Source organism: Callorhinus ursinus, unplaced genomic scaffold (assembly GCF_003265705.2).
Source record: "Callorhinus ursinus isolate GAN/ISIS: 27379988/994484 unplaced genomic scaffold, GSC_fseal_2.0 scaffold28, whole genome shotgun sequence".
NCBI classification, from domain to species: Eukaryota; Metazoa; Chordata; class Mammalia; order Carnivora; family Otariidae; genus Callorhinus; species Callorhinus ursinus.
This window is the reverse complement of record NW_027397090.1, coordinates 19,782,620-19,797,828: the sequence shown is the minus strand read 5'-3', so window position 1 is coordinate 19,797,828 and position 15,209 is coordinate 19,782,620. Positions and strand designations below refer to the sequence as shown.

The 15,209-nt window shown below is 49.6% G+C and overlaps 1 protein-coding gene across 5 annotated transcripts in view; it reads right to left on the bottom strand.

The window, feature by feature from the left end:
• The window catches only part of CDK20 (cyclin dependent kinase 20), a 53,569-nt gene that overhangs the window by 16,630 nt on the left and 21,730 nt on the right, over positions 1–15,209 (bottom strand). For all 5 annotated transcript variants that reach the window (XM_073878199.1, XM_073878203.1, XM_073878201.1 and 2 more), the window contains one exon: positions 13,938–14,147. In XM_073878199.1, coding sequence (XP_073734300.1) covers positions 13,938–14,147 — 210 coding nt within the window. The remainder of the gene's footprint in view (positions 1–13,937; positions 14,148–15,209) is intronic.

Genomic DNA, 15,209 nt, shown 5'->3' with positions numbered 1-15,209 from the left:
TAAAAGAGATTGCCAGTAAGGTCTACATGAACAGGGAGGTCGCAGCCTAACGGGAAGCCGACAAAAACATGAAAAAGAAAGTCACCCTCCTCGCCGCCACCCTGAAAGAAAACGACAACACAAAGGCAGGGAGATCCTGACCTCCAAAAGGGGGGAAGCCCAGAACCCCCTTGGCAAGGGATCAATGTGCCTACTGTAAAGAGAAAGGGCATTGGAAAAACGAATGTCCCAACCGGGGAAAGGCTCAGAAGCCCAGCCGCTACAAGGGAGAGCCCCGGGGGGAGGCCCTCACAGGCCTTGCGGGAATGGACTCAGGCTGAGGGGGACCGGGCTCTTTCCTCCTCGGCCCCCGTGAGCCCACCGTCAAAATGAAGATGGGGGGCCAATCAGTGACTTTCATGGTTGATGCTGGGGCCGAGCACTCTGTTGTCCCTCCCCAGTGGCACCCTTCAGCAAAAGGACTGCGACCATCCTCGGCGCCATGGGGCACAGGCGGTACAACAGCCCTTGTGCCAGGCTCGCCAGTGCGAACTCGGGGGCCACAAGGGGCGACATGAATTCCTTTATCTGCCTGATTGCTCCATCCCCCTCCTGGGCCGAGACATACTCTCCAAACTTAGGGCTCAGATAACCTTTGAGGCCACCGGACACACTAGCCTCCGACTGAACCCAAGGCAATTACCACTAGCAAGTACCACGCTGACGGAAGAAGAACGGAGGCTATTCTGTGCCCAGGCCCAACCGAGCAGCCCACTGGGGTTCAGACTCGCCTACTCCTGCCAGTCAAGAAGCCAGGCGGGGGATACCGACCAGTTCAAGACCTGCGGGCCATCAACAAGGTGCCCATCTCTCTGCACCCAGTGGTCCCAAATCCATACACCCTCCTTGGCCAAATCCCAGGTTCGGCCAGATGGTTCGCTTGCCTAGATTTGAAGGATGCCTTCTGCCTCTGCTTAGCCCCCCAGAGCCAGCCACTATTTGCCTTTGAATGCCCTGAACCTGATACAGGGCGCCAGATGCAACTGACTTGGACGCGCCTCCCGCAGGGGTTTAAAAACTCACCAACCCTCTTTGGGGAAGCACTGGCCGAAGACCTCGCCAGGTTCCCAAGAGGCCACACGATGCACCCTCCTCCAGTATGTGGATGACCTCCTCCTCACCACTGACACACACGAAGATTGCACAAAAGGCACAAAGGCCCTCCTACAGCTCCCATCAGACTCGGGGTACCGGGCCTCACGGAAGAAGGCACAAATCTGCCAACAGGTCCGATACCTCGGTTTCCTCCTCACCCAAGGGAAAAGAGAACTAGGGCCGGGGAGAGAGAAAGTCATCACCTCCCTGCCACAGCCCCAGACAAGGGGCCTACGAGAATTCCTGGGGGCTGCAGGATTCTGCCGCACCTGGATCCCTGGGTTCTCAGCAATAGCAAGACCCATCTATGATCTCTTAGGGGGACCAAAGTGAGAACCCCCTGCCTGGACTGAGGAAGCAGAAGCCGATTTCACAGAGATAAAGACCGCCCTGGGGTGGGCTCCAGCCCTGGGTCCACCAGATGTAGAAAAACACTTCAATCTCTTTGTGCATGAAAAGGAAAAGATAGTGCTCGGGGTACTCACCCAGACTGTTGGGCCCTGGCAACGGCCAGCTGCTTACCTGTCAAAGAAGCTGGACCCTGTGGCAGTGGGATGGCCGCTGTGCCCCAGGGTGCTGGCAGCCACAGTCCTACTCATCAAGGAGGCGGACAGACTTACCCTGGGGCAGGAACTTAACGTCAAGGTCCCTCATGCAGTTGTGTCCCTCATGAACGCACAGGGACCCCGCTTCCTTCCCAACTCTCGGCTAGCACAGCACCAAGGGCTCCTCTGGGAAAACCCGCAGGTCACACTCAAAACAGTAAGGACATTAAATCCAGCAACCCTTCTCCCCACAGAAGAGGAGAAACCAGACCATGACTGCTCCAAAGTGACTGATGAAGCCTAGGTGAGCCGTCCAGATCTGTGGGACCAAGCCATAAAGGACCCAGAGCTCATGCTGTTCAGTGATGGAAGCAGTTACCTACAAGAGGGTGCCCGGAAGGTGGGTTATGTAGTAACCACAACCTCTGAAGTCCTAGAAGCTAAGGCATTACCAGCTGGATGGTCAGCTCAACAGGCTGAATTATACGCCTTAGTCCGAGCCCTCACCCTCGGTGACGGCAAACAAGTCAACATCTATACTGACTCTCAGTATGCCTTTGCTACTGTACATATACATGGAGCCGTCTACAAAGAAAGGGGCCTCCGAACCGCAGCAGGAAAAGCTATCAAGAACAAAGGGGAGATACTGAGACTCCTCAAAGCCATCTGGCTTCCAAAGGAAGTAGAAATCCTGCACTGAAAGGGACACCAGAAAGGAGACGACCCTATAGCGCGGGGAAATCGCCTGGCATATGAGGCAGCCAAGACCGCAGCCAGTGAGGACAGGGACAGAGCCCCTTCCCTCACCATGGCCCTAACACCCCCGGAAGAAGTCCCTCCACCCAGTTGCACTAAAAAGGAAAATGAATGGACCGTGGCTGAGGGAGCCACCCTGACTGAAAAGGGATGGTGGATGATGCCAGACAGGCGCATCTTTGTTCCAACAGCAACTGGAGGGCATCTAGTCAAGGAGTGCCACCAACTCGCTCATCTGAGAAAAACCATCAGAGGCCCTTCTCAAAAATAAAGCACTATTACATCAGTCAGCTGCCAGCACTATGCCGAGGAACAAGTAGATGCTCGGTCTGCACCACGGCCCCCACCAGGTGTCCAGAGGATGGGAGCAACCCCCTTCGAAGATCTAGAGGTAGTCTTCACAGATGTGCAGCCGAGCAGGGGGTTCAGGTATCTCCTAGTAATAGTATGCACATACTCTGGGAGGGTCGAAGCCTTCTGTACTACGACTGAGCAAAGCTGGGAAGTAGCTGAAGTCCTCTTGCGGGAGATCGTGCCCCGGGTTGGCCTGCCATTAACAATCCATAGTGACGATGGACCCACATTTGTGGCAGACATTGTACAGGTCTTGACTAAATCTCTCAACATCACCTGGAGACTCCACACTGTATACCGCTCACCCTCTCAGTCTTAGAACCCAATGCCACCTCATGGGCTACAGGAATCATTCTCCTGTTGGGCCAATATCACCCCATGTGGACCGACCCCATGGCCAAATTTTTTTTTTAAAGATTTTATTTATTTATTTGAGAGAGAGAGAGAATGAGAGATAGAAAGCATGAGAGGTAAGAGGGTCAAAGGGAGAAGCAGACTCCCTGCTGAGCAGGGAGCCCGACGTGGGACTCGATCCCAGGACTCCAGGATCATGACCTGAGCCGAAGGCAGTCGCTTAACCAACTGAGCCACCCAGGCGCCCCCCCACCCATGGCCAAATTTATGATTAAGTCCATGTTCACTCCAAGCCTTAGAGTCAACCCCTAGAGTCAGACAGAAAATAACTCGCCCTGGCTCATCCCTGGGTCCCCCATCCACATGCAGCAAGCATCTATAGTGCAACTGTTAGGTATGATTAACGCCTCCCACCAAGCGCTTAACCACTCAAATCCACCCCTAGTGTCTGACCTGCTGGATCTGTATGAAGCCCGGGTCCCATCCAATACCTACATGTCATCCTCAACCAATCTACCATGTCACCTCCCACCCTGGCACCGGGGACCTCGGATTATCCCCTTCTGTGTCCGGTACCGCTGTCTGGCAGCTCTTCCTCTCCCGTCACAGGCCACAGTCGGGTCTGTGCACCTAACACCACTTCTGGCCTGAGATCACGGTGTACGCATCTGCACCACCCCGCGCGATCAATCACGCACGCCTGCCAGTCTCGTACCCGATTTTCAGTCCTCCCCGGAGCGATGCCCCACTCCTATGGGGACCTCCTAGCTGCCCTCGACGCTCCCCTGCAGCCGTCCCTCTGATTATGAGCCTGCCGGCTGCATCAGGTGTTGCCCTCGGCGCCACTGGCGTCAGTATGTCTCAGGTTCAGTACCAGGGGTTAACTCAACAATTCACGGCGGATTTTTCCACCCTCACTCAGTCGGCCCTGGCCCTGCAGCACCAACTCGATTCACTGGCCTCAGTGGTCCTCCACAACAGGCGCAGGCTAGACCTGCTCATGGCCGCGCAAGGGGGGCTCTGCCTCTTCCTACAGGAGGAATGTTGTTTCTATGCTAATGAGTCAGGGGTGGCCCAAGAAGCTCTGACCCAATTACAGGAACGAGTACATCGTCGGTGGGAAACACTCCAGCAGAAAACTTGGTGGGATACCCTCTCACAGTGGTTCCCTTGGTTCGGCCCCCTCCTGTTGCTTCTCCTCATAGTGGCATTTGGTCCTTGTATTCTTAATGCCCTTATTGGGTTTATTACTACTCAAACTGCTAAAATCAGACTCCAGTTACTCCTTATTCACTACTGCCCCTTAGAAGATGAAGATGATGCCCTCAAAACTAGGTGTTTAAAGGGGCATCAAAGGGGGGAAGGATAAGGAAAACCTATGTCCTAAGATGGCTGACTGAGCCAGAGAGAGTTCCAGTCCTTGCCCTGGGGCTCTCCCGGGTTCTTCTCCCTGCTCTGCTTCCTGCGCCCACCAATCCAGGTTCTTCTCCCTGCCCCGCTTCGCGCATGCACCAAAAGTGCCAAGTATGCAGAAGGAGAAGTGTATAAATTGCCCCCTTTGTTTGTGCTCGGGGCTCAGACCTTTGGAGACCACCCTCCTCTGAGCCCACTGGCATTAAATAAACCTCCTATCCTCCAAGATCTCCGGGTGCCGCTTGGTTCTTCCATCGGGAGATCCAGTCCAGGTTCCGTAACAATCACAATGAAATAAAATGAAATGAAACTGGAAATCAATAGAAATATTAAATAAAACAGACAAGGCACTAGCTAATATAATCACGAAAAAATGGGAGAAAGCACATATACACAAAAAGAAATGGCAGAGCAATAAAGATGTGGTATTTATATATAGTGGACTATTACTCAGCCATCAAAAAGAATGAAATCTTGCCATTTGCGATGATGTGACTGGAACTAGAGGGTATTATGCTAAGCAAAGTAAGTCAGCCAGAGAAAGACAAATACCATACAATGTCACTTGTATGTGGAATTTAAGAAACAAAACAGATGAACATAGGGGAAGGGAGGGGAAAATAAAATTAAGATAAAAACAGAGAGGGAGACAAACCATAAGAGACTCTTAACTCTAGGAAGCAAAACAGGGTTGCTGGAGGGGAGGGGGGTGGGGGGATGGGGTAACTGGGTGATGGGCATTAAGGCAGGCACTTGACATAATGAGCACTGGGTGTTATATGCAACTGATGAATCACTAAATATTACTCTTGAAACTAATAATACATTATATGTTAACTAAATTGAATTTAAATTAAAAATTTTTTAAATGACAGGGCAGAAACAAATATTCAAATAGAGGAAATTTAAAGAAAAAAAAATCTCAAAAGAGTATTCTAGACAATTGTATGCATAAAAAAGTGAAAGTCTAGATACAGTGGGTCGTTTCCTAGGAAAACACAATGTATTAAAATTGATCCTAGCAGACAAAAGAAAAGCTTGGGCAGGCCAATTTCCATAGAAAACACTGAGAAAACGGTTTTAAAACTCCACCACAAAAAAAGCACCCAGCACCCAATAACATCAAAAATAAATTCTACCAAACTGAAAAACCAGATAATCCCAATGTGACTTGAATTGTTCCAGGGCATTAAAAAAGCAGAAAAATGTTCACATTCCTTGAAGTATAGCATTTATATGTAAACCTGATAAAGGAAGACCAAAAAAACTATCAACCAATCTCCCATAGACAGATCCAAATCCTGGTAAAATGCCAGCATTTAGAATGCATCAGCACATTAAAAAGAAATGCATGGATGATTTATATTTTAAAAATCCAATAAATCACCATAACAAACCTAAGGAGAAAAATCCTGTAATTATATCTGCATACTGAAAAGGCCTTTCACAAAATTCTATACCTAATCATGATTTTTGAAAACTAATAGTAAAATGGTCACTGATGGATCTTTCATTAACATCATTCCTGAAGCCAGAACCCCACCCCCCAGCAATGAAGCTTCAGGTCATCCCACCACAGTCAGCCTCAAGGAGAAATGGCCACCAATGCCACCGCTGATTAATACTGTACTGGAAGTATTGGCCGGAGAAGCCAGAGAACAGAAAGCAACTGGATGCCTAAGGCTTGAAAAAATAAGTATCTCTAGCTATGGATGATAAAGTGTTTACCTAAAAAAATTAAGAGAATCAATTATAAAACAAATGCAAATAGGAGAATTCAGTAAGCTGACAGAATATAAAACACAAGAGTTTTCATTTAAACAAACACCCAGTTAGAAAACAATGGAACAGAAAATACTTTCCCATATCAGTGGAATAGCCACAAATGATAAAATACTTTGGAATACTGTTAACAACAAGAAATGTGCAAAATTTATCTGAGGAAAAACGTAAATCACTTCTGAAGGACATAAAAAGCAAACGTGAACCAATGGAAATACATCATTTATTCTTGAACAGACTGACTCGGCATCATGAAGATGTCCATTTTCTCCATGTTAGTATTTAAACTGAACGTGGTATCAATGAAAATACCCTTTTCTTTCCAGGACACAGAAATTTTGATTCCAAAGTTCATATGGAAAAATAAACATGAAAGTAGCTAAGGAAACTTGAAAAAATAAGAGTTAGGGAAGTCAGACTTACTAGATATCACAACCATAATCCGGTTCTAGAACATCTCCATCATCTCCAAAGTTTCTGTGTCCCTCAGCAGTCCCCTCCATCCCTAAGGACCACTGGTCTGCTGACAGTGCAGATCTGTTCTGTCGAGACTGGAATTTCCCAGAAACGGAATCATATAATATACACGTACTCTGCTGTGTCTGGCTTCTTTTGCTCAGCATGTTTCTGAGGTTCATTCATATTGTTGCACAGATCCATAGCCTTGTTCCTTTTCCATGCTGAGTAGTATATTCCATCGCATGCATACCCCATTTTTATAAATCCACCTGTTGATAAGCACTTGGGTTGTATCCAATGTGGCTATTATTACTAAAGCTCCTACAAACATTTGTGTACCAATCTTTTTGTGTAAAGATTTTCATATCTCATTAGTAAATAGCTAAAAGAGAAACTGCTGGATAATACGGTTAAGTGTTTTTTAATATTAAAATAACTGCCAAACAATTGTGTCACATCTGTGTAAACATTTGTTTAATTTCAGCTCTTCAGATCAATATGGTGCCATATCTCACCATGGTTCTAAACTGCACTTAACTGATGACTGGTGGTGTGGAGCTTCTCTATGTGCTAATGGCTACCACTCTATATTCTTCTGTGAAGCATTCAAATCTTCCACCTAATTTAAAAGTTGGGCTGTCTCTTACCTACTGAGTGATAATAGTTCTTCACATATTGTGGACAAAGTCCTGAAACGAGGTTGCATTATTATAAATATTTTCTTCCAGCCTAAGGTTTGCCTTTTCTTTTGCTGAACAATGCTTTAAAAATGCAAAATTTCTGAATTTGATGACATCCAATAATCTATTTCTTTCTTGTAGTGTTTTTTGTGTCCTAAGAAATCTTTACCTACCTATGAAAATATTCTAGTCTACCAAAAAATAAACTATAAAATCAGTAAATGATTTAGCCAGGCTGCTAGATTATGAGATAAATACACAAAATTCAAATGTATTCTTACACACACATATATATATACACAGAAGTAGCTTCTATGTGTGCTATGTATAGTATGTATAGCAATTTCCTTATAAATACAGAAATACACATTTATATATTATTTACACATTTCTGTATATGCCAAATACTAGCAATGAAAAATCAGAAATTAAATTTTCAAACAATAACATTTCAAATATATAATATACAAATGAATAATTTTAACAAAATATATGCAAGCCCAGTTCACTTAAAACCATAAAACTTTGTTGAGAGATATAAGTGAAGGCCCATCTAAATGGAGACATATTTGCCATGTCTGTGGCTTAGAAGACTACATCGTTGGATGTCAGTTGTCTCCAAATCAATCTATAGATTCAATGTCATCAAAATTCCAGTAGGTAGTTTTAAAGAAATTGACAAGCGTGCTGTGATGAGCACTGGCTATTTATACGCAACTAATGAATCGTTGAACACTACATCAAAAACTCATGATGTAAACTATATGTTGACTAACTGGACAAAAAAATTTTTTTTAAAGAAATCCATCTGTTTTTGAAATAAGAAAATGCTGGAGGTCATGACTTACAAGTCTACAGCCCATGAGAGCCTGTGTCTGTCCTTAGAGTGGAAATGGACTCACACATCATGTTGGTATTCTGACAACGGTGCTGATGTAATTCAGTGAAGAAAGGATGGCCTTTCCTACAAATTCTGGAAACCCATTTGTAAATAAAAATGAACCTCGATGCTGACCTTGCACACACATATAATTTAACTTTAAATGATCTACATGTAGCATCTCCAAATAATCCCTGGGTGAGAGAAGTCACATGAAGCTGAGCTGAGGTGCCAGGTTTTTACCCGGACACCCAGTGGGATGGTTGGCAGCTCAGCCCCTGTGGCTGCAGGCAAAACTGAGGTTTCCCCTGTGGTGGGCGGTGGGGTGTTCCCAGTTCCCAGGCCCCCCACAACAGGACAGCCAGTGGGGGGTTCACGTGAGTGCCCCCCAGGCCTCCAGTCTCTGACTTCGGCGTCCAGCCACTGCCTTCAAAGCACTCACAGTGTGGCCACCGAGATCATTTCTCTTTAGCTGTGTAACAAACTTCTCATAATGCTTGTAGATTTGACCATTTCTCCTTGAAATTCCACAAATTTTGTTCTATATGTGTTTAGGCCAATTTTAGCCTTGCTCTATCTTCCTTGGAGGCTAATCTAATTATTATTACAAAGTTCCCCCCTGATATCTAGTGATGACTGTCATCTCAAAGTCTTCTGGTCTAACGTTAATAGCTTATCAGCTTGCTTTTAGTTAGCATCTCCAGGGCATCGTTTTCCGTCCTTTTCGTTCCAAACTTCGTTAAGTGTTCTGGGTTTTGGGCTTTTTTTAAGATTTTATTTTTAAGTAATCTCTACACCCAATGTGGGGCTCGAACCTACAACCCTCAGATCAAGAGTTGCACACTCTACCCACTAAACCAGCCAGGTGCCCCAAGTGTGGTTTTAGGGTCTTAATTTTTAGGGCTGCAGTAACAAATTGGGTGGCTTAAAAAACTAAAAATTTATTCTCTCACAATTTCAGAGGCTAGAAGCCCAAAATCAGGTGCCAGCAGGGCCCTCTCCCTCTGAAGGCTCTAGAGTTTTCCTTGACTTGTCTGCCCCTGTGTGCACCTGGCCTTCTCTGTATATCTGTGTTTTCTCCTCCTCTTAGGAGGACACTACTCATTGGACAGAGGGCCCAGTCTAAATCCAGGATGATTTTACCTGAACTCCTTACCCGGACACCATTTCTAAATAAGGTCACAATCTGAGGCTCTGGGTAGATGTGAACTGGCAGGGGGAGGGGGCGGAGAGGGTAGCCTATTCCACACCCTACTGGTGTACGTACAGAGCTAGCGATCTCCAAATCTGAGTTCAACCTTGGTAGGGGGTTGATCCTGCTCCATTGCCCTACAGGGCAACACCAAGAAAATGAGTGCTTCCGGCAAAACCTGCTGTCCTCTGGTCACATAACACTCCACTAGGGTGAAGGACGCCAGCAGCGTCTGGGCCCTTGTGCTGAGGTTGATGCTCAGAGGTCCTGAGCCCCCGGACTTCCCATGTAGGCATCAAGCCTCGGGATGTGGAGGTGCACCTTGCAGCCTCTGCCCAGCCACCGAAGCCTCCCTGCTGACATAAAAATGGCATCTTCAGAATCCAGGCAGGCTTGGGCCATGGCGGGCTTTCCCTCTGTGGGAGGAAGTAGCTTCCCGTTGTCCTCAGACCCTTGCCACGTGCAAGGACGCTGGAGAAGGGCACCCTCTGAGCAACCAGGAAAGGAGTTCCCGTGCTACACAGGTACCATCACACGCAGTGGAGCCCACTGCCGTGGCCCCTCCGCCAACTGGAACATCCCTGCTCAGGGGTGGACCCCACGGTTGGTGCAAAGGGCCCTGGAAGTGCCCGCTAAGGACCAGCAGCAGACGCCCGCCGACGCTCTCGGGCCACTGCCGGTGCTGCATCCACGGGGCCAGAAACAAAGCTTCTCATCCCAAATTCTCCCTCTTGGTGAAGACTCAGGAAGGCTTGCCTCCCAGAACCCCCAGACACAAATGGCAATCATACATGTCTCTGCACATATCAGACACCCCATCCCCTTTGGAGACCCACACATACCCACAGTGACCGGGCACTCACTGCACTTCTTGAATACACGCCGCGGAGCTCCCGAATGAGCCAGACAAGAGAACTCGCCCTCAGGTTCCAGCCTTAGCAGGCGGCCCCCAGAGCCCCACACGTCTGGCTGCCTTCCACAAGCCCGCGCTCGAGGACATAAAACGTGCACATTTCCGCCATCAGCCTGAAGGCAGAATTACAGCAAAGTCACCAGAAGGGAAGCTTACTGGAGTCCGACTCTGTCTTTGATGTTTGGTGACGGACAGCTCTCTGGCCTGCCCATCTCACCCTCCGTTCCACATGCGGGCAAGCGGATAAAGGCCACCCACGGAGAATTCAAACCACAGCAACCCGGCCCACGCAGGAGCCCTCCCTCCATCCCACCCAACCACAGGAAGAGCCGGCCACTCACTCCCCCTGCTGCCTCTGGCCGTTCAGACCCGCCTCCTGGGAGCCTCCGTCCTGAAAGCCTGGTGATGTGACAAACTGCCTTCTCAGGGCTCATGTGGCTTCATCACTCGTGATAATCAAGCCAAATTTGGGGTCAGGGTTGATCCTGCCCCTTTGCTCTTAGGACTTCGAGGCTGCATGCTCTTTCATTTCTCTTCTGGGAGTGCGGGGAGAGGTTCCTCCTTGTAGACGTCACTGCCCATCACTACGTAAATGGTCCCAACAATTCAAGGAGCCTGGGCTGCTGAGTTCCTCATAACCTTCTCCTAACGTAAATGCTAACGCCGTTTCTCTTCTGCGTGTAGTTTAAAAGCCACAAGACGCGGCTCCTGCTGTTTTACAGTCGACGCCCTCAGATCTCCTCGTCCCCAGCGCGGCTCATCGGCCTTCCGCTTCGTGTCCCACGCGTGTTCTCAGCAGTGCTGTGGCTGCTGCTAATCCTCCATGTCACCTGAGATGCCTTCACTCCCCTTCACTCCTGGGGGTCACTTTCTGTTACGGGTTTCCTGCTGGCAGTTCTTTCTTTCAAGATCCCACATTCTAGGATCCTGGAGATCCACGGCTGCCCGTAGTGAACCCTGGCTGCTACCAGACAGGCTTCCTTGGTCCTCAGGTAATCTCAGTTCACTCTGATGGGCCCGGATGCAGATTCAGTTTTGTTTATCCCACTTGGGGCTTGTAGGCCTTCTTGAGTCCATGGATCAATGTCCTTAGTCTATTTTTTTTTTTAAGATTTTATTTATTTGAGAGAGAGAGAATGAGAGAGAGAGAGCACGAGAGGGAAGAGGGGCCGAGGGAGAAGCAGACTCCCTGCTGAGCAGGGAACCCGATGCGGGACTCCATCCAGGGACTCCGGGATCATGACCTGAGCCGGAGGCAGTCGCTTAACCGACTGAGCCACCCAGGCGCCCTCCTTAGTCTATTTTGGAGAAATATCTGCCATTATCTCTTCAAATGTTGCTTTTGACCCATTCACTCCCTCACCGACTCCTGATACCAAATACTAGAATTTTTCCATGGATCCTTTATGGCCTTGCTACTCAAAGTGTCCTCTAACACCGACAGGACCGATACTACCAGGCAGCTTTTAAAATGTCAGAATCCAGGGGGCGCCTGGGTGGCTCACTCGGTTAAGTGTCCGACTCTTGATTTCGGCTCAGATCGTGACCTCAGGGTCGTGACAGAGCCCCATGGCGGGCTCCACACTCAGCAGGGCGTCTGCTGGAGATTCTCGCTCCCCCCTCCCTGCTTGTGTACTCTCCCTCTCTCACAAAAGAAAAAAAAAGTTAGAATCGAGGCATCCCCAGGGGCCCAACAAATTGGAATGTACATTTAAACAACACCCCCAGTGGTTCACGTGCCATCAAAGCCTGAGAAGGACTGGCCTCCATCGTGTACCCTCTCTTTCCATTTACCTCACTATCTGCACTTCATTCCAGGTAACCTCTTAACTTTTTCACTGATGCAGAAAACGCCATACAGAAAAGTGCACAAAACACCAACCCAACGCTCAGTGCATCATTACAAAGCAAATATTCACGTTGCCACCCAAGTTAAGAAATGGGATGTTGCCAGAGCCCCACAGGCTCCCCTCCACCCCCTATTTCGGTGTGATTCCACTGTCCATCCCGCTATGAAACCCACCCACCGAGTTAACCTTTGTACTCAGTGTTTCTATTCTGGAATTTCTACTTGGTTCTTTTCCAAATCGGTTCCATCATTTTTCATAGCTTTGAGCTCTGAAACCCTCTCCCTAAACTACAGGGGTTTTAGCGTGTAAGGACTGCAGTACCTTGAGCACGTACTCTCTCATCTCTCCCGTACCTAGTTAGCTCTAAGTGTGTGCTGGACACTGCATTTCAAAGCAAAAATAACATGCGGCCTCGGGTGCCATTATCTTTCCCAGGAAGGATTCTCCTTTACTCCTCCCAGGTGGCCGGGGTGCCGGGCTGCAGGCAGGTGGAGCACGGCGGGCCTGCAGAGCCCAGTTTGGGCCCAGTGTAAGGGGAGGCCCAGGGCTCCGCTCTCGCCGGCCCGGCACTCCAACCCCTCCCTGGGCCGTCAAAGGCCTACAGCCTCTCAGCTGCCTTGGGGGAAGGGTCTCCAGGGCAAAGTTGCCACAGTATCGGCGACTCCATCTGATTCCGGCTAAATCTCCTGAATCTCGGTCTAGACATTTTTGTTCTGTCTCCTCTCTGGGGTTATCCAGCAGATGTACGCCTCCTACCTTTACTATCCTTCGCAAAGAAAGGGAAGCACATGGTCTACCGCTCCCAGAGAGAACCTCAGTGGCCTCTTCATCTACGCAACGGATTCTCAAATGGATCTGGGGATGCCAATTACACTTATTCAGAAGTCTTCTTCAACAGCTGCACCGTGGTTTATGTGAAAACTGTTTCATCAGATGTTATTTTGTTTGCTGAGCTTAGTTCCTTTCCAGTCAGTTCTGTGCGCACGGACGTCTGCTCCTCCTGAACCCCGGGACGCCAGCCTGCCCAGCCTTTCCAAGGTCTCCTTCCCCACAGGTGGGGACACTGCCTCCAGCTGAGAGCCACTTCCCACACCTGCCACCTTACACCCACTTTCCTCGTTTCTCCCGGCCAAACCCTCCCAACGCCCAAGAGTCACTTCTAAATGGACATTCTGGTAACAGAGGCTTTTGGTGTCCCGGGCAAGTGCTCATGTTTGTCAAACGTGCCTCAGTTTCTCCTGAGTTGGGCCTTAGCTGGGACTTGAAACAAGGTAAGGAAGGGTAAGAATGCAGACGAGAGAAGGAACTGCAGGGAGGAGAGAGACTGCCAGCAAGCTCGGGGAACAGGAGAGCAGGGGCACATGAACTGAACCCACAGGCAGCCCGTGGCTGGGTCTCAGTGACGGTTCGGGAGGGGCAGAGACGGGGCTAGGGAGACAGACTGTTGCAGGCAGCTGAGCTGGAGAGGAGGAGCCAGGGGACCGGGCCACAGAATGACGGCTTGTTCTGCCACATGGAGCACCCAGCTCCAGCCGCCACCCATCACAGTGGTCACAGCACCAGAGTGTCCGTGACCCTGGGAGACAGCTAGGACCTGCAGAGATTCCCAAGAGCCAGTCACTCACCAGCAGGAAGGGGCCCTCTGGATGGTCACAGGCCTGCAACGCAGAGGAGTACGTAGGCAGGGAGAAGGAGGCCCACTCCCTCCCATTCTCTGCTTTCCACACCTTGATCAGGCCCAGCTTGTCCACGGTGACGACCAGCTGCAGCCGAGGGTAGGTCACCAAATTCACCAGAGCAGCAGGCTGCAGGGGGCTTGACCAGATCTCTGTGCCCTGTGCAATGACAAAAGGAAAATAACAACTTATACGGGGGCCATTCATTTCATAAACATATGACCATCGCCTAGCGCACACGGGGGACGCACGGGTGGAAAAGGCACACACCCCACGCTCACAGGAGCCACAGTGTGCTGTGGAGCACGACACGGAAGTGGTGTTTTGGGGCACAGCAGTGGCAGAACTGGGGGTGTACGGAAATTCCCAAGCACTGGCACCACCAGGACTGCACGGGGAGGAGGGGGAGGCGCGGCAGTGTGCACACAGTGGTTGCCCCCAGCTCCACCAAGGCAGGCTGGGCAGGGAGCTGGGGCCTGGGCCACACGCTGCATACAAACAACTTACATGTGCAGCATCTCCCTCAGGCCCCGGCAACCCCATTTTACAGATTAGCTAACTCAGGCTTGTGGGTAAGAACAGTTCACGTGGCATGTCCATGTTGTCCTGCTTAAAACACCCCCTTTCCTGGGAGAGGCCCTAGCCAAGGCCCGAGCTGGGTGATTCCATGGTCTTTCCCAGGAGTGTAAAAACTGGAACAGGTGGGAAAGAGCCGATGCCGGTGGGCTAAGGGCACCTGAAGACGGGACACCAGAGAACCATCCGTGACGTTCCGTTCCCAGTCTCCCAAAGCCGCCACCTGGGCATCCGTTCCCATTCTGGGTCACTATGACCCTTTTTCTATCATGTGTTCATTTTACCATGCTCTGGATCTCTTTTTCCAACCAAGATACTCAGGATTCCTCTATGAGATCCTTTCTCAGTTGATTTCTGTTGCTCGAGCAGCCAGGTGATGCGGAGGGATGGCAAGGAGTCTCGGGGAACAGAGCACATTCACTAGGGTTAGTGAAGGAGGCGTGAGACTCCCTCCTGGTTTCGGAGTGGAAGCGGAGGTCGGGGGTCGGAGCACAGAACACACTGGCCAGTGACTGCTGGGCAACACGCCTGCCGCAAGAAGGAAGTGGGCTGTGGTGGCACCAGGACTCTGATGCCAGAAACAGACGAACTCAAACCCTAGACTCTCCAGGGACAGTGGATGACACGTGGCATGGAAAGCCAGAC